The sequence below is a fragment of the Salarias fasciatus genome, chromosome 23 (genome assembly GCF_902148845.1).
Source record: "Salarias fasciatus chromosome 23, fSalaFa1.1, whole genome shotgun sequence".
Taxonomy (NCBI): Eukaryota; Metazoa; Chordata; class Actinopteri; order Blenniiformes; family Blenniidae; genus Salarias; species Salarias fasciatus.
The window spans coordinates 21,960,494-21,986,125 of record NC_043766.1 but is presented as its reverse complement, the minus strand read 5'-3'; the positions used below and the strand labels follow the sequence as shown (position 1 = coordinate 21,986,125).

General features: G+C 42.8%; 1 protein-coding gene across 1 annotated transcript; it reads right to left on the bottom strand.

Annotated features, from left to right (window-relative positions):
* Positions 1-3,184: 3,184 nt before the first annotated feature.
* Positions 3,185-9,658, bottom strand: LOC115382074 (uncharacterized). Its single transcript, XM_030083717.1, has 4 exons — positions 7,871-9,658; positions 7,423-7,519; positions 5,276-7,203; positions 3,185-4,486 (listed from the first exon to the last, which is right to left on the bottom strand). The coding sequence occupies exons 1-4, from the start codon at positions 9,656-9,658 to the stop codon at positions 3,185-3,187; spliced, it is 5,115 nt and encodes a 1,704-aa protein (XP_029939577.1).
* Positions 9,659-25,632: the final 15,974 nt, after the last annotated feature.

Genomic DNA, 25,632 nt, shown 5'->3' with positions numbered 1-25,632 from the left:
ACTTTTACAGAGAAACCCAACAGATCCACGTGAGCAAGCATAAGCGACTGTGGAAAGGAAAAACTCCCTTTTAACAGGAAGAAACCTTTGCAGAACCAGGCTCAGAGGTGGCGGCTTTCTGCTATTCTGGTTGGGGTGAGGGGACAGAAAGAGAAGGAGATAGGACAGACAGTTTCTTGGATCTACATACAATTCATATATAAACACAGGGTACATAGGTTACAAGAGGAACAATCATCAATGTCATGTAGCAATACAATGAAATTACAGTAGTACAATGAAATTACATTGAAACGAGAGAAGGAGCAGAACTGGGAGCCGGTTTCACATGGTAGGAGCTCGCGGTTAAGTAAACACTTACACCCACTGGGTCCGGGTAACCTCGATTAATCAGTGGAGCAGCTGTTTTGTTTGATGCCCAATTAGAATTGCACCAATTGAATCCAGGCTGTCTCAATGAATCAGCCGCGATTGATGTTCTGTCTGCAATCCCTCAATCACGGCTCCAGTCCACTTCAGAGACAGCCTTTTCGTCCAGGGTTTTGGTGTTCTGACTTTTTGGTCTTCCACAGTGGAAAGAGAGAGGGAGAGATCATTTTATTTCCATTGAAGTGGACACAGGTTCACAGATTTATAAAATAAATCCATGACTCATTTTCCCAACATCACTTTACAGAACAGTTACATAATAGTTGAGAGAGAGAGAGAGAGAGAGAGAGAGAGAGAGAGAGAGAGAGAGAGAGAGAGAGAGAGAGAGAGAGAGAGAGAGAGCAGGCTGTAAGCTTTATTGAATAGAAAGGTTGTAAGCCTCGTCTTAAAAACCGAGACTGTGTCAGCCTCCCTTACAGACACTGGGAGCTGGTTCCACATAACAGGAGCCTGATAGCTAAAGGCTCTACCTCCTGTTCTATTTTTAGAGAACCGAGGAACCTCCAGCAGACCAGCACTCTGAGAACGAAGCGTTCTCCTGGACAGTATGGGACTAATAGCTGTTTAAGATATGATGGGGCCTGGTTGTTCAGGGCTTTATAGGTTAAGAGGAAGATTTTAAATTCTATTCTAGATTTAACAGGAAGCCAGTGAAGAGAAGCTAATATTGGGGTGATATGCTCTCTCCTACTGGTTCTTGTGAGAACTCTTGCTGCAGCATTTTGAATGAGTAGGAGACTTTTTAGGCAAGTATTGGGGCCCCCTGATAACAAGGAATTACAGTAGTCTACTCTGGAGGTAACAAATGCATGGATTAATTTCTCAGCATCGCTTTGAGTCAGCATGTTCCTGATTTTAGAAATATTGCGCAGGTGAAAGAAGGAGGTTCTGCAGACCTGTTTAATGTGGGAGTTAAAGGATAAGTCTTGGTCAAAGATCACTCCCAGGTTCCTCACAGTGTTACTGGGAGTTAAAGCAACACCATCTAGGGTCAGTATTTGATAAGATCATTTTTCTCTCAGGTGTTTTGGGCCGAATAAAATAAATTCTCTTTTATCTGAGCTTAGGAGGAGAAAATTATGGCTCAAACAAGTTTTTATGTCTTTAAGACAAGCTTCTAGTTTGAGAAGTTGATCGGTGTCATCTGGCTTATGGATAAGTAGATATGTCTATCATCTGCATAACAGTGGAAGTTAATGGAGTGTTTCCTGATGATGTTCCCTACAGGAAGCATGTATAATGTGAAGAGTATAGGTCCTAAAACAGAACCCTGTGGGACTCCACATTTAACTTTGATCCGGGTTGAAGAATCATCGTTAACATTAACAAAGTGGAACCTGTCTGTTAAATATGATTGAAACCAGTTTAATGCAGAACCTTTAATCCCAATAGCATATTCTAGTCTCTGTAGTACAATATCATGATCAACAGTATCAAATGCAGCACTGAGATCTAACAGGACCAGAACAGAGACCAGTCCTCTATCTGAGGCTGTGAGAAGATCATTAGTGATTTTTACCAGAGCTGTCTCTTGAAGGGTTTATTCTCTGTCTGGGAGAGGATGAAATCAGTCGGAGCCGAAGTCCAGCAGAAATGATGTCTTTTATTACAAGATGCGCAATCAGGGAGCAGATTCACACAGTTCAGAGTCTGTAAGTGAAAAAGCCGAAGCGGTTCCTATCCATCACTGTCTTATACCTTCTCTGAGGTGTGGTCACTATTACATCAGTTACTAAGAATCTTCTGAAGAGCAGCATTAAGCAAAACAAATCCTTAATAAGCAGCCTGTGCAGGGGTCATAATGACCTGTACCATTATGACCCGTACCAGGCCGTGCAGGCACTGCCATCCCAGCAGGACACATCAGCAAGCAAAAGCTTCTTTTAACAGTACAGAGTATCACCAGTGTATTTTTTCACCCTTCAGTCCCCCTTTGAACTTTGTAAAAAGTTCACATAGCATGTTAAAAAAACCCATACAAAATGCATTGTTATAAAATCCATATAAATGTCACAGAAGCGTTATAAAAATCCATATAAAATGTTGCAAAAGCGTAGCCTTCTCGATCCGGGTTATCTCACATATGTACTGGATGGAAAACCTTTCCTCCAGGAACTTGAAACCTTCACAATACCACAGATCACAACTCCAGCAATGAGCATTAGATTATATATTTTCCAGTAGAAAACAGCAAATGAGCAGAAATTTTGATTTTGTGAGTCCCCCTTTGAGGTTCACTAGAACCTCACACCACCAATCAAAATTTAACATCACCAATCAAAATTTAGAGAGCAGCACGGGCTGCTATGTTCGAATTGGTAGCGAATTCAGAACCACTTATTGGAGTTGGGGTTGGACTCGGGGAAGGTGCGGTATCAGTAGACTGATACCTTTCCCAGGGACGTTCCAGACAGATCAAAGCTATAGCCACACACAGAGATACAAAGAATACAAACCACATTGTCCTTCGCGTGAGCCACGGGTCACCCCAAGGTGCCCACCTAGGTCGGGATCTGCTCGTTAATGCAGTGTACCGGTTCATAGTTTCCTGCAAAAATGAACACACACAACAAAATACAAAGTAGGAGGGTCTTCCACCCTTGCCCTACTTAATTCTTGCGTTGGTAGCTTGGCACGCTACTTGGAGGAGGGTGAGCGCTCCGGTATCCTCACCCCCTTTCACCTCTCGATGTTCCTGGAATCCTGTCTTCTGAGGCTAAGGGTGGACTACCTTGCCTCTCTCTCGTGGGGAGCGTTATTCTGGCTCCTTGTTGTCCGGTTGAAGCGTAGTCGGGACGGTGTGACTTAGATGGTACCACGTGTCACCCTTTCCTTTGAGCCGGACCGCGTGGGAGGTACGTTCCGTCACCTCGTATGGTCCAGTCCAACGGGGTTCAGACCACTTCCTCTTGTAGGCCTTCAGCAGAACGTGAGTCGCACCACCGTCTTCAGTCACATGGGGCGTTGATTGTGACTCTTCAGGACCTCTGGCGTTCTGGAACCTGGAATTATAAGCACTCACAACATCAGCCATGTCATGCTTACCTTCACCAGTCTTTGTGGGCAACGGTCCTGTCGGTCCTGGGAAACTCCGCTGAGTGTTAAGTTCATACGGAGACATTCCTCTCCTAGAACTTAAAGACATTCTGACAGACATCAGTGCAAGAGGGAGCGCCTTTAACCACGTCAGTCCTGTTGAAGTCATAATTTTAGCCAGTTTTTCTTTCAAAGTTCTGTTCATTCTCTCCACCAGTCCTTGGGACTGAGGATGGTACACTGAACCGAATTTGTGCCTGAGCCCAAGCATCTTTTCCACCTCTTGGAGGTGTGTGTTTTTGAAATGTGTACCATTGTCAGATCTTATTAGTTTGGGGAACCCATGGGTTGGAATGTAATGGTTTACCAAGGCTTTTACCACATTCTGTGCTGTTTCTCTCCTGCATGGATATGCTTCTGGCCAGCCTGAATAGCTGTCCACAATTACCAGTAGGTACCTGTACCCATTGCAAGTGGTGATCATGTCAGTGAAGTCCATTATCACCTCAAGTCCAGGTCTCGTCAGATGTGGTCTCGCATTGTTCTCAGTAGGTTTTGTTGCAGGTCTGGAGTTGTGACACTTACATATAGTACAGTTGGACAGTTCTTCATGAACCACATGGGTCATGAAAGGGTGCCACCAATGTTGTAGCCTGCGCAGGACTTCCTTTTGACCACAGTGATCTGGTAGATGTGCCTCCTGGATCATGGAGATCAGTCGGCTTTGTGGTATTGCTGGCTTGTCGTGACCTGTCCACAGTCCGTCGTCACTCACCTTTGCTCCTCTCCGCAACCACATCGACTTCTCCTCAGGAGACGCCTCTTTCTGCCAGTCCTGTAATGCTTCTGGTGTATGTGGGAATGATGTGTGTCCTTCTGTGTGTGGACCTGCTTGGATCATCTGGTTAGCGTCGGCTGGGCTGTAGCCTGCAGTCCGCTTTGCCACTCTGTCGGCTTCTTCGTTACCTTGAGAGACCTTGTCTCGGGATTTGGAATGTCCCTTACATTTTACAATTGCCACCTTTGAGGGGAGCAGCAATGCCTGATGTAACTGCAACACTTCCTCCTGGTACTTGATAGGCGTTCCTGTTGCTGTAAGAAACCCTGCCCTCAGCCATTCACTCAGTGCCACATGTACTACGGTGCATGCATACGCCGAATCTGTGTAAATGTTCACTGTTTTTCTTTCTGCCAATTGGAGTGCTTTAGTTACAGCCAGAATTTCTGCTCTCTGAGCTGATTGTTTACCCTCAACGAGTTGTGTGTGTAATGTCCTGTATTGTCCTGTTCTGTCTGCTGATGGGGAAATGTCCTGGACGACTGCATAAGACGAGATTAGACCATCTGGTCCTTTATAGCAGCATCCATCTGTATAGATGTCCATGTCTGCGTGTAGTATGGCATCTGCAAACAGTCCTTCTCTGATTGTTTGTTGTTTTGCAGCTACATCCACGCAGTTATGTGGATGGCCTTCCTCCTCATCCAGTATCAGATCAGCCATGTTGACAATGGATGACGAGAAGAAAATGTGTGGTTGATGCAGTGTCGCTTCAATCTTCCTTTGTCTTCCTGAGGTCATGGAGAACAGTTTGCTTGTGACATAATGCATAACACTATGTTCTGTGTGAATGTGTAGTGGGTGTTTCAGCACTACATGCGATGTTTTTTCCACCAATCTCGCCAGAGCTGATGCAAAGGCTGCACAAGTAGGATGTCGTTTCTCATAGGGTTGTAATGCTGTAGACGCATACAAACAGACTATTCTATTCTCCCCCTTCTTCTGATATAAAATAGCAGAAGCAGAGGATGCCTTGGCAGAGACATCAAGATGAAATGGGATTGAATAGTCGGGGATAGCTAGGTCAGCAGCAGTGGACAATTTCTGTTTTAAGGCAGTAAAACAATGTTGAGCATCAATAGACCACTGAAGAGGGGCTGAGAGGTTACGCATACCAGCCTCATTGACCATTTGGCGCAATGGCAATGTCAAAGAAACAAAATCTGGGACGTGGTACCTGGAAAAATTTGCAAGACCCAGGAAACTCAACATCTGTTTAACAGTGACTGGCTGAGGATGAGAAAGAATGGATGAGCGATGGGAGGACGAGAGGCCAGTCCCAGCAGCAGAAATGAGACGGCCAAGAAAAGATACCTGTGCTCTGGCACATTGAACCTTTCCTCGGGAGCATTTGAAACCTTTGGAATGTAGCCACAGGAGGAGAGATTTTGTGGCCTCCAAACAAGTTGATTCAGTTGGGGCGGCCAGCAGGAGGTCATCGACATACTGGACCAGAAGAACACCATCCGGTAAAACCAGACCCGTGAGGAGAGATTTCAGAATGGCGTTGAAAATGCCTGGGGAGAGTTCAAAACCTTGAGGGAGACGCGAGTAGGAGTACTGACGTCCCTTCCAGGTAAACGCAAAAATGGGGGCGACTGTCGGAGAGAGCGGGAGACAGAAAAAAGCGTTAGCCAAGTCAATGCAGGTAAAGAATTTATGAGAGGGGGTCAAATCTCCGAGAGCAGAGAATGGGTTAGGTACAGGAAGTTGGGGAGTAGTAACCGCAGCATTGATGGCCCGGAGGTCATGAACCATGCGGTACTTACCCTCTTTCTTCTGTACGGGGAGGATGGGAGTGTTCCACGGAGAGGGCTCCGAAAGTGGAACGAGAACACCGGCTTCTAGGAGACCGTCAATAGTCTCCGATATCCCTTCCTCGCCAGCCGGAGAGGTGGGATACTGCTTCTGATAGACTGGTTCTGGGTTGAAAGAAAAGGTGACAGGTTCTATATTACAGAATCCAACGTCCGTTGGAGAAGATGACCAAACCGAAGGTGGGAGGGAGTCCAACATGGACTGAGCTCCATCTGCATCGGTGGTTTCACGACCATGAGATCTGTCCATGGTCACATGTTCTGGAACAGCATCAACATTATGAAAGGTACAACAAACACAGTAGGCATCAAGAGAGGAGCTGTACAGGAGGTTAGGAATTGGTGTGGGTCGCCAATCGGGAGCTTCCACACAGGACTTAGTGAACGGCCCTAAGTCTTTCGCGGTGTGTGTGGCGGCAACGAGGAGTGAGATGTGTGGGTGACAGGGAAGTACCCCTGGGTCCTGGGGCGCCTCCATCTGGTACCACTTTCTTTGGGTAGGTGTAAGCGTCACTCCTAATGCCACACCTGGTTTTCCAATATACATTTGATGTATCGATAGAGGCCAAACACGACCCGCGACCTTGTAGAATTCATCTGCATAGACTGGATCCTCATTCCTGTCATAAAACAATGTACAGTGATATGGGTCAACCAACAGAAGGTAAGGTCTGAGCGAGCGAATCCACGGGCGCCACAGGTCGAGCAGCTCCACACATGAACCCCAGGAGGGCGTGGCAGAGTCGATCAGAGCCCAGTAAACATCAGCCAAAGGTCTCATTGGCTCAGGAAGTTCTTCATTCGCTTCCATCATCAGCATGCTGTCCGTTTGCTGACTGCAGTGAAAGGTGGAGCCATCAGGGAAGATCAATATCATCCCATCAGCTGTGCACTTGATCATGGGGCACAGACGAATGAGCAGATCACGGCCGAGGAGGTTAATGGGACACTGTGGAGCAAAAATGAAGCTGTGGCGAGCTATTTGGGAGGCAATCGTGACAGTCACAGGGGAAAGAAAGTGCAGGTCGTTAGGCTTTCCTTCAAAACCAGTGAGAGAGACAGTCTTTGGGGTGATGCTGGCACCTGGTGGTAGGAGATGAATAGAAGAATACCTCGCACCGGTGTCCACCATAAAGTCAATGTCTTTCCCTCCTATCCTCAACGTCAGACAGGGGTCCTGCAAAGCCTCTGTCCGCACTGGTTCAGGATCGCGTCACTGTGGATATTGTCCCGCTGATCCCTGTGGGCCGGGCTGCTGCTGAGGAACAAGGTGCATTTGGGGAACCTGGGGTTGTTGGTTACCTGTCACACCAGGCTGTTGGAACCCCTGTGGCTTGGGTCCTCCGTAGCCTCCTCTACCTCGTGGAGATCCTCTTCCTCTCGGCCTGTTGTTCATGGGCTGACGGCAGACACGTGAGATGTGTCCGGGCATGCCACACCTCCAGCAGTACACGGTGTCACCACCCTGACTCGGGATACCACGTGGACCCGCCGCCCCCCACGTCTCCGGTGGCCCCATATACATTTGTGTTGTCATTGCCCCTCCAACATATGGTGTGGGATCAGGAACCAGAATTGGTGCTGACTGTGGGGGTGTCTGTGTGTTATCAGTGCAGGGCATCTGTTTATTTTTACTGCCCGCTGCTTTAATATTCATGTCAAGCAATTTGAGCTCTAAATTGCCTTTGTGTGTGGCTTTGGCCTGTTGTTCCTCCTGCCAGGTTCTCAGATGATGCGTAGTGTGCGTTACCCATCGAGCATGTTCCGCTCCAGGCAGATCCGGGTTGTCCTTCAGCTTGGACACCACAGGGGCCGGCAGTCCCTTCATCACCGCTCCCCTAAAAATCTGAGAGTGCAGAGGTGAGGCGGTGGGATGCTGTCCGGTCCTCAGCGTGAAGTCCTCAGAGGCCTGGGTCATAAATTCATTCGGAGTCTGTCCTGCTTTGGGGGAAAACACCAAATCAGCATAGACACACGCCGGAAGAGGGAAATACCCCTTCAGACAGTCAGACAGCTGGGTGGTGGAGCGGGTTGCCAAAGGTTCAGCCGGGTCATCTCTGTCCCAGCCAAGCTGGGCCAACACCTGCTGACGGTCCGCAGCACTACAGCATCGGGTCAGAAGTCCCGTGATGTCACCTTTGGACAGTTGCTGTCCTGCCGTTGCCTTGGTCAGGGCCTGCAGCCAAGCACCACCACCGTCCTTAATACTTGGGAGAGAAGAAGCAATAGTGGAGAGGTCAGTTACAGAGAAAGGAGTGTATTTAACTTTTACTCTTCCCCCATGTCCTACTGTTGACATTAGTGGCATGGCAAAGTTCAGTTCATCATCCTCAGCCCCACCATCATCCTGTTTTGGTCGTCCCTTTGATCTGGGCCTCAAGTCATATTTGATCTTAGGCGGTTCGAGGTCTGGCGGTCCGCTGGCTGTAAGGCGGCTCATGGTCTCGTCGACCTCTTTTAACATCCGATCCACCTTGTACATCTGTTCCTGTTCCCAGCGCTTGACGTCGTGTTGTTCCCTGAGGCGCTGCATCTCTCTCTGGATCTCTGCTTCATTGGCATCCTCCTCCTCTGGTGGAGGATTGTTTACAGTATCGGCGCGCAGTCGCTGTTTTACCTCCTTCTTCTGTTGTCGCCATTGTTGTAGAAGAGCCTCGCTGCCCAGTAAATGTGTTGCGTCCACGCCGGGGTTACCCTGTTGCATGGACAATGTTGTGGAAGTAGGCTTGGGTGTGGACTGTTGTTTGTCTGTGCGTGAGGTTACTGTTACTTCACATAATCCCTCATCATTAGTCCAATGACCCTCTAATATTCCTTTTTTTATGTGCAGGACTGGAAGCTGCAGAGTGGGTTCTGGTGTGGAAACAAATGGATTATGTGGTGAGAATGGAGCTGTCACAGGAATATAGGGTGGTGGCTGCATCTTACCACCAGGTGGAGTCAGATAGTCTCCAGGAGGAGTTGTCAGTGGGAGGAGTGGATACAAAGTAGGCGTCGTGGGCTGGTTCTCAGTCACAGGTGAAGGCACGCCCTCAGTCTTAGTCTCCGTCAGAGGAAGAGTCGCTTCCTGTCTCTCGCCAGCGCTCGAAGAGGAAACTTCCTTCCCACTGGACGGGCGGGCACCGCCCTTCGCTCGCTGCGCGGCACAATGTCCCATTGCCATGCATCGTGAAGCTTCCAGCCACTCATCAATCTTCCGCAGCGCACTATCTGTTTTACGAGCATTCCCCAGCAATCCTGTCTTTCTGCCGTCTCCCAAAGCCTTTTTCTTCTTCAAACACGACTCCTCCACCTTACGCATTAAATCATACAAGTCAACAGCTTTCCACAGCGGTGGAAGAAACCCAGACTTCACACTCCCCTCCACCCACTCTCTCAGCTTCCTCTCCCTCTTTTCTCTGTCCTTCGGATGTCCATTCACTACGCCTATCTTACAAATCGCAGCCTCCACTTGCTGACCAAACGAGGCATTGTTTTCCGATTTCCCAACATCATTCAGATCAAACCAATCTATCTCACGATCAAATTCTCCGTCCATTATTTAATTATTTAATTATTTAATACACAACACAACTCTTGGATCCAAATATCACCCACACTGGTCGGTTTTTATCTTGAACCGCCGAAACAGGAAACAGCAAGTATTTCTCTCGAACTGCAAGAAACGGAATACACAGTTTTTCTCACGTTAACTGTCAAACGGCACACGGACCAGTTTTCATCCCGAACTGACAAACGGCAATCACACTAGGGTTTATTCTTTAAAACCCTCACACCAAAATACAGACCAGTTTCTCTCCCGAACTGACAAACGGCTAACGGACCGATTTTTTCTCGAATCAACAAACGGTATCCCAGTGGCCACAATTTTTTCATCAGTTCTGCTGGATTACCACACGAAAATAAATTCTCAGGTTACTCGGCATCTTACGCCAAGACAACGGTCCTCAAAATTCTGAAGGAAAAATCCTTCTTACCTTTAAGGTTCACCCGGGTGATTTTGCAGACCGTCGTCGGGGCTCCGTCGCCGAGTACCGAAAGTCCTTCCTCCCAGTAACCGCTTCTTTTCCAATCAGTTCAATGAAAATCACGTCGGGGTCACCAATTGAAGGGTTTATTCTCTGTCTGGGAGAGGATGAAATCAGTCGGAGCCGAAGTCCAGCAGAAATGATGTCTTTTATTACAAGATGCGCAATCAGGGAGCAGATTCACACAGTTCAGAGTCTGTAAGTGAAAAAGCCGAAGCGGTTCCTATCCATCACTGTCTTATACCTTCTCTGAGGTGTGGTCACTATTACATCAGTTACTAAGAATCTTCTGAAGAGCAGCATTAAGCAAAACAAATCCTTAATAAGCAGCCTGTGCAGGGGTCATAATGACCTGTACCATTATGACCCGTACCAGGCCGTGCAGGCACTGCCATCCCAGCAGGACACATCAGCAAGCAAAAGCTTCTTTTAACAGTACAGAGTATCACCAGTGTATTTTTTCACCCTTCACTCTGTACTGTGATGAGCTCTGAAACCTGACTGAAAAGACTCAAATAGGTCATTGTTATATAAATGGTCGCAAAGCTGACTCGCAAGAGCTTTGTCTAGGATTTTAGAAATAAAGGGAAGGTTGGATATTGGTCTGTAACTTGTCAGAACACCTGGATCAAGGGTGGGCTTTTGAGGAGAGGTTTAATTATAGCAACCTTAAAGGCCTGAGGAACATAACCTGTTACTAAAGATAAGTTGATCTGGTCTAATGTTAATGTACTAATCAGGGGGAAAATGTCTTTAAACAGTCTTGTTGGGATTGGATCTAATGTACAAGTTGTAGGTTTAGATGAGGCCGCAATTGAGGATAACTCAGAGAGTTCAATAGGATGAAAGTTAAGTAGTTGTGAGTCAGGTTCTACTGACAAATCTGAGGATGTGGTTGGTTGGTCTGTGACCACTGGGAAGAGTGCTTTCAATTTTATCTCTAATAGTTATGATTTTGTCATTAAAGAAGTTTACAAAATCATTGATGCTTAAGGCTGAGGGGATCTGAGGCTCAACAGAGCTGTGACTTTTTGTCAGCCTGGCTATGGTATTAAAGAGGAACCTGGGGTTGTTCTGGTTTTGTTCTATTAAGGATGAATAGTAGGCGGTTCGAGTTTTACATGAAGTTTTTTAAAGTCTGTTAAAGTTAACAGACTATCTTGCCAGGCAGTACGAAATACTTCTAGTTGGGTTAGATGCCATTTCCTCTCTAGTTTTCGAGCTGATCTTTTTAATGTTTGCAGTTGTTTTTTGTACCATGGAGCTAATCTCCTGTGGGTTAATGTTATTAACTTCAGAGGAGCAACTGAGTCAAGTGTGGAGCAGAGTGAAGCTGCCACTTCATCTACAAATAAATCAGCCTGAGTGGGACTGATGCTGCTGTCCATTGGGCCAACAGATGGGAGTGAAGTTAATATTGATGGGATTATTTCCTTGAATTTGGTCACATTATCCTCTGACAGACATCTTCTAAGTTTAAGTTTTTTCTCAGGTACTTTAAAACCAGCTAATGTAAACTCAAATGATAACAGGAAGTGATCAGACAGTACAGGGTTGTGGGGAAAAACTGTTAATTGGTCAATGTCAATACCATAGGTGAGAACAAAGTCGAGGGTGTGATTAAAGTGATGAGTAGGTTTGTTCACCTTCTGTGAAAAATCAATTGTATCAAGTAGTGAACTGAAAGCAATGTTAAGGCTGACAGTGTCAACATCTACATGAATATTAAAGTCTCCCACTACAATGATTTGATCTGAGCTTAAGACTAAGATGGAGATAAAGTCTGAAAATTCAGACAAAAATTCAGAGTATGGAGCAAGGGGGCGATACACTACAGCAAGCAGGACTGGCTTCTGTGTTTTCCAGCTGGAGTTCATGAGATTCAGAGTAAGACTTTCAAAGGTTTTATGCTTAATTTTAGTTCCAGGACTGATTATAAGTGTAGAGTTATAGATGGACGCTACTCCACCGCCTCGGCCAGATTCTTAGGGAATATGATAGTTGACATGTGTATTTGGGATTGCTTCATTTAAACTGAGATATTCATCCTTCCTTAGAAAGGTTTCAGTGAGGTTTAATATATCTAAATTATGATCAGTTATTAAGTCACCAATAAGCAAGAATTTAGAGGAGAGGGATCATGAAAAGTGGGCGGGACTTAGCTCTAGTCAGTCAGCTGGACTGACAGCTGGAGATGTCTGGATGTCTGGAGATGGACTGCGTGCTGGATGTTACCTGACAGGACGGAGTTTCCCAGCCTGCTGGGATGTAATCCATCATGACAGTAGAGAGCAGGGCTGTTCCAGAAGAAGTTGAAGTTGTCGATGAAGTGATGGAGATAGTTTTTATAAAATAAATTAAAAAAAATTTAATTTTGCGTAGTGAATGTGCGGATTATAACGTGTCCACCAAAGTGTTTTGGGGTTGTTGGATGAGTTTGACGAGGAGGAACAAAAATACCATCCACTTCCATTGTGTCCGGCCCAAAAACCTTCCCCGACTCACCTCTGAAAAAACAACAACTCGCCCTCACAAAAAAACTAAGTATGCTGTTTGAAATGACTAAGGAATTGCGCTAAATTGGCCAATGGACCAAAATGGTGAAGTATAGCTTTAAGGTTCATGTTGAAATGTTTCAGAGCTTCTTCTTAATAATCATTATCATCATCATCATCATTTTCTTTGGGCTAATCTTGGAGCTACCCCAAGAAGCTAAATGGCTTCCTTGAGTTCATCCACATTGTGCTCTTTAATCTGGATGATTAGAGAAACCAACTTAAGCCCAAACGACAGGGATTAACAAATGAGTTGAGGTGAGTTGTTGACCCTTGTTGAAGGTCATCATTATCTGAAAATGTTTTCTGCCAGAAAATCTTCTGAGCATTTCAGTGCAGACAGTCATATCTACAAATAGTGAACCTTGATCCCTCAGTTTTGTATTTGTTGTTTGTTCTTTTAAAGGTGCATTAAGAAAAGTTTCAACTTTAAAAATATTTCTTTTCCACCATAAATATGTTACAAATATTCAATCATGTGTACAATGTGCCCTGACATATTCATTGCAAGTACCGCTAACAGCGTCAAATTGTCCCTTGAAAGTTGCAGTGCCGGTCCGGCACCAGATTTTTTGGGGGGAGAATTTGAGATGATGTGACATAATGCGCACTCCTGCTGGCTTGATATCCTTAAGCGTGGTTTACACTTGCATGACTTTATGCCATGATGTTGTCGTGGAAAGGCGTGCCAATCTGGAGTCACCGAACTGGCCGGCTCCCACACTGTTCACGACCAGTTCACAAATAGTTCACAAATGCGCACGAATGCACGCCCATCAGTGTGACAGACTTCCACGACGCATTCACACATAGTTTGCGCATGCTTTACGTGCTTCCCGCATTGGCACGACATGGTTGCGCAATTCGGCTTGGGCTGTTCGTGAACTACTCGTTGCAGTGCGTGCCATGCCACGACTGGCACGCATCCTCCCGCATAGTCCCAACGTGTTCACGAGGAGTTCACGAACAGTTGGCGCATAGTTCACGACCCAGTGGCGATATTTTGTTGTGACCAAAATTTTCAACTTTTCAAAATTCTCCTCCCGACATGGCACGCAGTCACGACGGGTTTACGTACACTTCACACCACTTTACAAGTGGTTCGCGACTCGATTCGTGCCAATGCGTGCCTCAGAATCGTGCAAGTGTAAACCTGGCTTTAGGTTTTGTTTTGTCCGCCCCGCTAGATGCTTAGCGAGCAACAACTGAGCAGTATTGAGGATGGATCTTCCAGAAAGTAAGAAAAGACCGGCTTCTAGCACTGCCGCAACTCCAGCACAGACCCAAGCAGGCAAAAGAAACTTCAACTTTACTCGAGCACTACTAAACGAGCGAGGAAGAAGTTCCCCTCTTCCGTGCACGTACATGGACGCAAGCCACAGGCAGGAGTGTTTCACTAAGCTGCAGTTACGCCCAAGGCCTGCAGGGGCCGTGGTTTTGCATAAAACATGAAAACTCGTAATGCACCTTTAAAGAAAGTTCAGCCCCAAATCAAAAATACAAATTTGTGCCCTGGCCTGAAATGTTGTTTATCTGTTGAGATGTTTTCTTTTTTTTATGTGAGTTGCAGGTTTTTGGAGACAAAAGTTATCAAGATGTCTCATATAATAGTACCAAAAATTCAGAAATCATAACCCGGTGACTCCAGATAACAGTTAAATTGTACAGTTTCAGGTAGATTCTATAGTAGTTCCTGTAGATTTTAATGTGAAAGGAAAATAGTATATTAAACTACTCACAACTCGGTCTCTGGAATATTTTAAGTAAGCAGATCCTGATTTATGGTACGAGTAACCTCTGTTTAATTTTTCAAATGTTTTATTTAGTATTTTGAGTGCCATACAGTCAAATAGTCATTATTGATTTCAAGTCGATATTCTCAAAAACTCTGGAACCATGTGTGGACAGGAGAACAGACAAGAGGAAAAATGTGCGTTTTTGATTTTCGGGTAAATGTTTTTAAAAAGGTACTGTATAAATCACTTGACAGATAAAACTTGGTGGAAGTTGGTTGATTTGATGGATGTTTGCAGAAATACACAATTGCATATTTTGTAAGATGAAAAGTCATTTGGAACTGGCAGTTTCACGCTCATATCTTTCATATCTTTTAAAAAAAAAGGGTTTGCTTTGTGACAAATCCACTGTGTGACTGGTGTTTGTTACTGCCGTGATCTACCTTGGTATTTCTGTAGTAACATTATGAAACACTGTTTCAGGTTAAAGGTTAAAACTCACAGAGTTATTCAGTTGGAGCAGACTGCTTGGGATGTGAAGTCAGAGAGGGGTTGACAGTGATGAGGTAATTGTTTTCTCAGGATCTTTTGCTGAGATCTTACTTTGACGTTACAGTATGAAGGTGTGAGTCAGGGTGGATGCCAGTAAGGAGGACCATATGGAAGTGAGCTCCTGGAGGGAAAAGGAGTCCGGAGGACATCCTGCTGATTAAGACAACTCATCAAAAGATTATTGAATGACATCTAAGTATAGTGGCGTCATGAAGGTGGGACCCTGACAGACGCTTGACATGGGACAAAGTCCTGAAATCTATGAACACATCCAAACAAAATGGTTAGGAGCTTGAAATAACTTTACAAATGTTTCAGATTGTTAAACCTTCAAAGAAACATGAAGATTTAACCAAAACCATTGTCCAATAAAACATTGGTGAGGTGACTGGCATGTCACCTTCAACTTTTGTTCAATTACAGTTGTGGGCCTTTCCATATGAAGTTTGCATGTTTTATCTGTACGGGTTATCTCAGTGTGCAGTGGCTAATTCCAGTCCTTATGCTGTATGTTTGAGTATGTGTGGGGTGCATTTCATTTGTCCAATGACCAATGATAATATCAATCTAATAATACAAATATAAAACATAATAACCTGCAATAAGCATCTGATGTCAAACTTTGCAAAGATCCGGTCAAAGTGATGCCTTCATGTATTATCTCTCCTCTTGGAGCTTGTCGTACAAACTTATAGTGATAATTACTTTCCATAAATCATAGGTCATAAATATTACAATGGTTTCTCTTGTTATGTGTTAAGAGGTGAAGGTGAGATTGCAAAAAAGCTGTGAATTTATTGAAGTCCATTACCGATTTACTATCATAAATCTAAAAATGATTACTGTAATAACATGCGTCAATAGCTCTCGCTCTTGTGTTACTAAACCATTTCAGTTCAGTTGCAGGCAGCAGGCAATGTCAAACTTTCTGTGTTTATGCAGTTGTGTGGATAAATGATGTGAGGAGAAGATTGTTCTTGAGAGAAAGCTCACTGACTTCACAACGAGACTGGTGTTGACAACTACAGAGAAGCCCTTCATACTGCAGTTCAACTGATGAGAAGGTGTTTATGCCCGAGGGGTATTAGATGTCTTTGCTGGCTAGACTGGTGGTAACGGCTGCTGTAGAGACTTTCGTGATGAAGTTGATGTTGGCCTGGTGATGTGCAGAAAAACAGGAGGAGGTTTCATGAAGGATGTTTTAAATCACAAGGTCACTCCCTGTCTTCTACACCTGTCTTTCAGATCTTGTATGCGCTGCTATTTACACCTAAGAGTGTGGGGATTTCACTACTGCTAGTCTTTCCTGTCCATCCCAACAGCAGCAATTCACACCTGAAAAAGCTGTGATTGCGAGAGTGATCACATATTTCGCAACTTTACAGATGATCAGTGAATTGTAATAATTTCCTAATTTCACAATCAATATACATCCCACATCAACTAGGGATATATATATATATATATATATATATATATATATATATATATATATATATATATATATATATATATATATATACCTGTTATCCTGAACAGAAGGGACCGTGTATAGGGGTGGTATGGTGGATCACACGGATAATAATAGAAATATCAAGTTTGATGGTGAGGCAGTTTCATGGACCCCGGGGGTTAAATCACAAATGTCAAGCTTCAGGTGGTGCCTGGGGAACCGTCAAGGGAAGAAAAGGTTATTAGAATTCATCATCGGGAAATCATGAATGCACTCATGGCAATCCATCTAATACATGTCAAGACAATTCACAAAAGACCAAAAATGTTAACATAGCGAAGGGACAGTAAAGGGGCATGATCAAAGTCATTCCTACTTACATAAATTCACACTCTCACACACACACAGGCAGACTTGATGTCGTGCTCAGTCCCAATGCCTTTTTTTTTTTCTTTGTTGTTGGTTGAGGTGAACTGCGTGCAGGTGTCCACCAAACACTACAGGCTCCTGCGGGAGCCAAAATAGTGATGTGGAGTCAGTCTCTCTGCATTTGGTGAACTTCTACCACAATGTAACTAGCACACAGTAGAACCTCAGGAGCCGCTATAACCTGCGGCTGCTCAGGCTGAGGAGGAACGGAGGCAAATTGACAGGCCCAGGTTTCTTCTGCACTCCAGGATGGTCTGGGCCAAATTCCTCTAGAAAAAGTGTCTTCGTCTTGTGAAGAAGCCGTGGTTGAACTGGAAGTAGAAGGGAGTGCCTCCACTGGCCAGGTGAATGAGTCCATGTCCTCCCCCCATATTTGGGGAAAAACAGCATGCTCTGTGAAACCCAGTGCCACCGGTCGTCGTCCAGTGGAAGAGACTAAATCTTTCCTAGAAGTGCTTTTTATGACCAGTTTTTCCTTTCAAGGACATGTGTGGAAATAACCATTCCCATTGTTTTAACCATCCCTTTACTTTTCCTTAAACATTGTCCCATTTTTTTTCCTAACAAACAAAATCTTTCCCTTAAAAACTCACAGGTATTAAAACCCAATTTTACTCAAGCTGAGGCCTTTCAGTTACACCAACTTCCTGCTGAGTCCATCAATGATTTCTATGGTAAGTTGATAAGTTCAAAGTCTTGACCCAGCCTGGGACACAGTTACACCTGACATTTGTTATCTCAGTTTTTGCAGGAAGGCTAGTGAGTATAACTTTTCCAGATGGAGCACAGCCCTGGCTCAACCATTTAAAAGGAGCACTGAAAATACCAGTGTTTTTTAGTACACTCTCAAACTTACTGTACAAAGCCTAGATCCATGCTAAGTATGAGACCAGAGCTGAAACCAGAATCCACCAAGGTTTACCATAAGTAGTGGTCTTCAATTGGGAATCTTGTTCTATCTGTGGAAAACAAACTAAGTTCATAGCCCAAAGAACTGGAAGAGACCAAAACCTGTCAAATTACTTTCATGTTGTCACATATCCGTCTGTTGGGTTTGCCGTGTGTCTGGTTAATGTTGGCAATGTGCTCGGTCACTTCTCTCAGTCTTGTGGCTGAGGAGAACAGCTTATTGTCAGTACGGGGCAGGACTCTGATCTCCAGTTCAGAGGGATCACTGCTCTTCTGCAGCTCAGGGTTAACTGTCCTTTCTTGACACTGTCACTGAGAACCAGGACGGATCATTACGTCCCAAAAGCTTTAGTAAAACTCAACAGGAAGACTGTCAGTACCTGGAATCTTTCCACTGTTCAGGCTCTCTGGAGCAGTGTGAAGCTCCTCCGCTGTGACTGCAGCCTCCAGCTCAGACAGGAGCCCCCTCCAGTGAAACCCAACAGATATGAAAGAGCGGTCTTCTTACTTTAGAGGACATCAAAACGCTCTCCTTCTCCTGTGTAGCTTGAAAGTCCTGCAGAGTCTTGCAGCTCCACGATTTCTCTCTCCAGAGATCATCGTTGTTAAATCTGCTCTTGTCTCTTGTCACACGGACATGTACTGAAGGCACAGGTGCTTGATTTTTACCTTGACTTTGATTTTTATTTTGACCTTAGCTTGTCACACCACTGATGTAAAGGAACAATAGCCTTATTTTGTCTCTGATTAGCTTGCCAAAAACACCTAAAACAGTCCTCAAAACATTTCCAGGGTTGTATTGAAATGCCACAAAGTGTTATTGCACTTAATTTCCTCAAAGACAATGCAACACTGACTTCAAGCTTGATACTAACTGGATGTATGGAGTAGTTCTGCATCACATTAGTCTGATGCTTCAGATAAGAAGTTTTTATGTGCGTCCAGATGTTCTGACGCCTCTTGCAAAGCTACATTCCATTCTTAATCTGAACACAAGCGTAGGAGAGCAGTTCACTTTGCATCCTCTCTGGCACTATTATTATAGTCTAAAGAGTCCACTTTCATCATCATCGTCTGACCCATGGAGAAGATGGGGCTACATGTGAAAACCACAGAGAAGAACACAGAAGAGGGAGAAACACAGAGAGACACTAAACATTTTTAATTACTTGTAATTTAAGTTTTGAGTTGACAACAATTTTTTGAGTTGAAAGGCTTCCGGTCTGGTGAAAGTAATGAAAGAAATGAGAAGTGAATTCAGATTAACCGAATGTTCCAAATATAAACTGTAACTAAGATCACAAAGCTCTTATCTAACTTCATATTTTAATGAGTAAATATAAAATCCTGCCTTTTGTATCCAATAGAAATGGTCAAAACAACCACGTTTGTCCATTTTAATCAAACGAGAGTGTGAATAAATCACTAATTGTCTTCTCCAGCAGCTGTGGTAGTGGCCTCAGCCTCAGAGACTCCAGCAGTCTCTCTGACCTTTTCCTCCTCATGATGATCTCTCCCAGCCTGAAGAAACAACAGATTAGCTAAAATATCAGTCACAAATTGATATTTTATCTTTTCTTCTTTGCCATAAAGTCCATAAAAATGATGAAGACTTCCTACTTACAACCTCTCCCATCTGCATGTGAACGATTATGTTTGGGGTACTGGATGGATGAATGGATGGATGGATGGATGGATGGATGGATGGACGGACGGATGGCTCTCTCAAAATGCCAGTTAGTGTGCTCACACACTTCAATGGTTTAATACCTGGCATAATGGCTATATAACAGGAAAACAGAAGACATACAGACGGTCCCACATGCACACCACAACACGCACTAACACACACACACACCTCACTTTACGTAAGTGCTAGGAAGTTGTCTTGTATACCATGTGATTAAAGTTGAAGGTTTTATGCTGCCCTTGGTATTTGTCTCTGGCCTGTGCTGTCCTACATACCATCCTCTTCTTTAAACTGAGAAGCAATATGACTGCTGCTGTCTTTAAACTTCTGTTTCTGAACTTGCCAAACCTTTGTCGTAACGCGTGTTTCAGCCATTTCAGAACCAGCCCAAGAGTTTCTGCATGTGGCTTCGAAAAGTGAGAATCCTCCAGAGACAGAAAATCCTGCAATGTAGGTCACAGATTTTGTTTCATGTGGGGAAACAAATTTTAATCATATTCACACAGCATCTATCTATCTATCTATCTATCTATCTATCTATCTATCTATCTATCTATCTATCTATCTATCTATCTATCTATTGTGCATATATCCACCCATCCATCCATCCATCTATTTTCTCAGTGGTTTGAGTATTTGATAGTGGTAAACAAACATGGTACAGCTATTAGTCATCTTAAGGAATCATTACAATTTCTGACTTGTGTTCATATTTTTAAGCTGAAATATAAACTGACGACTCTGTCACAGAAGTAGGAAGAAAATCATGTTTCCTTCATAAAACATATCATACCTGTAAAGAGGGCCTTCATGTACCTGGGAAACACATGTGTGTTTTATCAATAAAACTTTAACATACTAATACTGAAACATTTTGTGTAAATTCAAAATAACAGAGTGGACGCAACAGTCACTTCAGTTTATCCAAAAAGAGACACACATGATGCTTAGAAAGCTTCTTGAGAGTGGTCTGTTTTACTGTATCTTCCCTGAGAGAAAGTAGATCAGCTTTCTGCGCTGGACATGCACTGCTCCATTTCAATTGGGGAGCTCATGTACTCACTTGGTGGCTGGAAGGATGAAAGAAGGTCAGCTCAAGAGGAAAAACTATTTGAATATTTGAACGTGGACTGATATTAAAATGAGGGGGAGGTTCTCAGTCAATGAACACTGGTTGACTGCAGGCCTGCACACACTGGTTGACTATCATTACAGACATTTTTACAGTTTGTTTTCACCTACTCCGTATTCAACATGATTTCAGTCAAAACAAAATGGCTATTATTAGTTAGAGGTTTTGCATAACTGCAATCATGTTGATCTGATATGGAAAAAATTGTGTTTTATTGGGTGAAACAAGTTTCTTTATGGTTAGGTATCATTGATATTGCTTTTATACTGAAATTATCATTATCATTGTTCAAATATTATACTTTTCAGACCATTGCTGCATGTTTTTCTTCCTTACATTCCTTGACACCTTCCTATATTCCTTGACAACAGTATTGCTGATGCAACACTCAAAGGATTTGGAAAACATTGTAAACAATTAATCCAGTATTTTAAAATTTAACTGCCATCTAATCAGTCCCAAAACAAAGAAATGTTAAAGTTTTCTTTTAACTGTTAAGTTTGAAGTGACCTAAAGGCAAAACCACACTGAGAAGGCATTTAAGCAGGAAATAAAATACATTAAATATAATCTTGTTAGAAGTAACTCTCCTGACCTGTTTCCTTTCTGACAGAGATCAACCGGACGTGGTTGACGTAATTATGGAATACAACAAAAACTGATTATCATCTGAATTTTAACATATATTGGCTATTGCACTCATTTTGTGATTCATGGATTTAACATTTCATCCCCTTTAGGCCTCAGTGGATGTATTTGATAGGAGTTATGTTTAAAAAATGTCAGTGAGATTTATTAGGGAGATATTTGGTCCAAATATTTTTAAAAAAGCACTGAATGTAGTGAATGTTGTGGATGAGTAAGAGAGGGGGTTCCTCATGGAAAAATGAAAAAACTGCAGAAACCCCTTAAAAACCTGCAGCAATTAAGAGAATTCAGGTTAGAGTGTGACAGAGAAGCAGTTATTTATTTAGGCAGTTATTTATTTATCTCTTGACCTGATCATGTAATCTGAAATAACTCATTTAATAAGTTTAAACATTTTAAACATCAGCAAGACTCTTGGGGAAAAGTATTTCAGACTGCACTGCTGAATAAAAAGGTGATATCAGCTGGATAAAAAAAAAAAAAATCCATCTCACCTTTTCACCCACTGCTCAACAAGCAGAAAATAAAAATGTGTGGATTACTTTCTGATGCAAATGAGACTTGGCCAAACTACAGCTGCACACAAAAAATGACAATGACAGCAGGCATGAGACACAGGCAGAGAAAGGAGAGAGCAGTACGACCAATCAGGAAAATCATTGAAACTTAGGCAATCAAAGCTCTTGTAATCACAAAGCAATTGTAGTTTTTACAGTTTTGGCATTGCAAAGTTCAAAATGATGAGAAACATTGTTATCTAGTGGGTGGGTTTTTTTTCTTTTTTTTTTAATACAGATTATGATTATAATATTCCGGTATTGTAATATTGGAGGAAAATATCATGGATTGCCCCATAGCACTTTAAGTCAAAACATTTATGAATTATTTGTTTTTACTGCTGTCATTTGCAATCTTTTTCATTATATTTATCTTAAGCACCAATATACCTCCAATGTTGAGTTTGCATAGCATGTGTACTCAGCTTAGCTGTTTGTACAAATCTGTCCAATATGCAGCTTCAAGCTGCCTCTTGGCCTCTTCTCCTCTGTGATGCCTTGTTTTTTTTTTTTTTCTGAGATAATGAAAAATACAAAGGATTACCAGTCAATACGAGACCTTCATCCTTCAAAGGTTGAAACATGTAGTGGAACGGTATTTCATTTCAGTGAAATTGGAGAGGAATTCTAACTCTGTACATCCCTCCTGCTGTCACTTGGAGTGATAATGGTTGTCTGGAGATCTGCGACGTGCGCTCAGCTGGTGCGTCAACCTGCATGTACAAAGAGGGATCAGAGTCTTTTGTCACTTCAGTCTAATCTATTAAACTATTGTTTTCTTATGAAAAGACAAATATGAAAATCACATTAAGAAATAAACACTTGAGAATAATAAGTTGACCATTACTGCCTGAAGTGATAGCTTTTGCAAACCTCTAGTAAGTAATGGCTTCACAGAATTTATATTTAACACTATAATCAATTGAAAATGACTACACTCCATATACTCCACACACTAGCATATCGCAAAAGATGTTTTGCTTTGTTTGTGTACCTTTGTGAAACAAATAAAACTTGGCCAAAAAAGTGGAAATCATCAGTAAAAATCATCCACGTTCGGTGTGATGCTCATATTCTTTTTTAGCTTTGTTAACATGAAGATCATGTGATTGAATTTGCTAACATTTACATTTCTACTTCATGAAATTGAAACAAAATTCCAGCACCAATACAGTACACTCATTGTAAGTTCATAAAGTTTACTGTATTCCGCTGAAATGTTAATATTTCGAACTGAACACATTTGCATCTTTAACAACATTTTAATCTGCTGAGACACAAACTACTGTTTTTCCTTGACATTCATCCCACTGCTGATACACACCAACCTGTTGGAGGAGAGAGGTGCTCTTTTCTTGTCTGAATGATGACGCCACACTGTGGAAAAAGTCTTTGACAGTAAATTCAAGTTGTGTGTCTGAGTTTTTTCTTTGTGATCACCACTGTAATGGGCATTTATCCGTATCATCCCTGCTGCAGTAGAAGCTGCACTGTATTGATAAATATCATCTTCCATAGTTTATTTAATTCACAGTTCTCTACGCCCACAAGCGGGCGTCTGGTGAAAGTGACTATCAGCTGACCTGTGTGTGTGTGTGTGTGTGTGTGTGTGTGTGTGTGTGTGTGTGTGTGTGTGTGTGGGGGGGGGGGGGGGGGGGGGGGGGACTCTGCTCCACAAATAGACATCACATACATGTTACTTTACTGTTTTGCAGGGAACCATCCAGTAACCTCTTATGGAAGAATTGATCATTTCATAGCACACCATTCATTTTCTTTAACACAACTAGCTTGTTTGTTGCAGTTTAGCATTAGCTAGAGGAAACGGGAATGGCAGAGGCTGCGGCTGGTGTCATGCCAAAAAGTGACTGCCTCCCAAAAACTGATTTGCCATCTGTGGAGGGTACAAGCTAAAGTTTAAAGTTAAAGCTTAAAGTTGTGCTACATGGTTGTCGCTGGACAATTCTGTCCTGATAAAGTGGATTTTATCAGGATTTAAAGCTATAATGTACAAATACACAAAACCGGACGTATACAGTAACAGCAAATGTGCATCTCTGGGATATTCTCACCTTCCTTGCACCTTGCATTTTTGGCAGAAAATCACTTTTCGGCACTACACCGGCCCAACTTCCAAAATAACGCATCTTGCATTCATCCTCCCCAAATGTATGCCTACAGCTTGGAGATTGCGAAAGGTGAGCAGACCAGGCAGAGAATTAAATGCAAAAATAGTTGTATCACACCACATGACCAATTTGAGGCTGTTGGCAATTACAATGACAGAAAATATTTGGTGGTTTCTTAGGTTCATACACATTGGAGTTCACAGCCTACATAGAAACAAGACGGAGGTGGTGAAACAAGGAGGTGAAGGTCAAGTTAGTCAATAATATGCAACATGTTTACCCCAGAATTTCAATAATATCATTTGAGCTCAGATTAATTTTCTCGAATGTGAAAGCTACCTCTGAGACCAACTTCATCTCTTGTGACTGAGAGTGTGAGAGTTAATTGAGGAGTACTTAAACTGACAGCGTGATATTTTTGCCATGTTTGACCTGTACAATGTTATGGGGGGACATTTAATCAATGCCTGTCAAGGTATACCGTGGTGGGCAGACAAAATGTTAATTTTACCTGACGGAATTTCATTAAAGAAAGGGCTGAACAAACAGCTGATGGCCAGCAAGAGTACACTAATATAACCTGGTGTTAATGTGACCTATTAACTGAAGAGCCTCATTGGCAGAGAGAAAAATGTGTCAAACTGACTGTTGGATGGTTTCATCTTTTAGTGAGAGCCTGGCATAAGAACATTGAAATTTCCATATAAAGTACAGCCTTGTATTGAATGTTATTTGCTATTCATAGAAATCTACAGTACTTGGTAAGCTTCACACTAAACTGCTATTTCGTCTGTCAAGGTTAGTGCCTGCATACATGCTGTCAGTTTGACTGAGTGAAAATTGAAGTCTCTGGCTATGATTATGTGTGAAATACTGTATCCTTTTCTAACACTTGTTCTGTCTTCATAAATGCAATGCAGGTTTTGCCTAAAGTACACTGAAAAGAGAAATTTTACAGCTGTAGAGGATTGAAAGTAGGACACAAAATACAGGCTGACATTAAAATAAGAAATAATGACACTTTTCTTATAACTGTTTGGAAATCATGGTGGTATTGAGACAAGACAGGAGCTAAGATGTTAGGAAGTCACTGGTTTAAATTCTGATGAGGAGAGATAAGAAACTTTTGAATGGTTTTCTGTTTTATTGACTGTAAACCAATAGTGTTGAAGCACATGTCATCTGAGAAAAAGATTCAGTTTCTCCGTATTTAAATTTCTTGCAACCTGTAATTGGAGTAAACATGACAGGAACAAGCACAGAGGTCAGTTCAATTCAATTTCAATTCAGCTTTATTTATAAAGTGCCAATTACAACACGGTCATTTCTAGACACTTTTCCAGAGAAAACCCAACAGATCCACATGAGCACGCATAAGTGAGTGTGAAAAGGAAAAACTCCCTTTTTACAGGAAGAAATCTTTGCAGAACCATGCTCAGAGGTGGCGGCTTTATTTATTGTTTTATTTTTTTGCTGTATGTGTTTATCTATCAGGGACAACACCATTCATACAAAACATCTATTATACAATACAATACAGTACAATACAATACACTACAGTACAAAAGACATGAGGGTACGGGACGTCTTTAGGGACGTATGGGTAAAACCAGTGACAAATTTAGCTTATACTTATCCATGATTACAAATTTTGTTTGCTTTAAGTCACCTCTTGAGGTTGGATTTGAAGGTCT

What these genes read in the sequence shown, in the direction of transcription:
- LOC115382074 (XM_030083717.1), bottom strand. Translation starts at nt 9,658, where the DNA reads ATGGACGGAGAATTTGATCGTGAGATAGATTGGTTTGATCTGAATGAT. An exon ending in GAGCGGAACATGCTCGATGG is followed by an intron (nt 7,520 to 7,870) that starts GTAACGCACACT and finishes GTCTGCCGTCAG; the next exon opens with CCCATGAACAACAGGCCGAG. An exon ending in CCAACAGCCTGGTGTGACAG is followed by an intron (nt 7,204 to 7,422) that starts GTAACCAACAAC and finishes TCCTACCACCAG; the next exon opens with GTGCCAGCATCACCCCAAAG.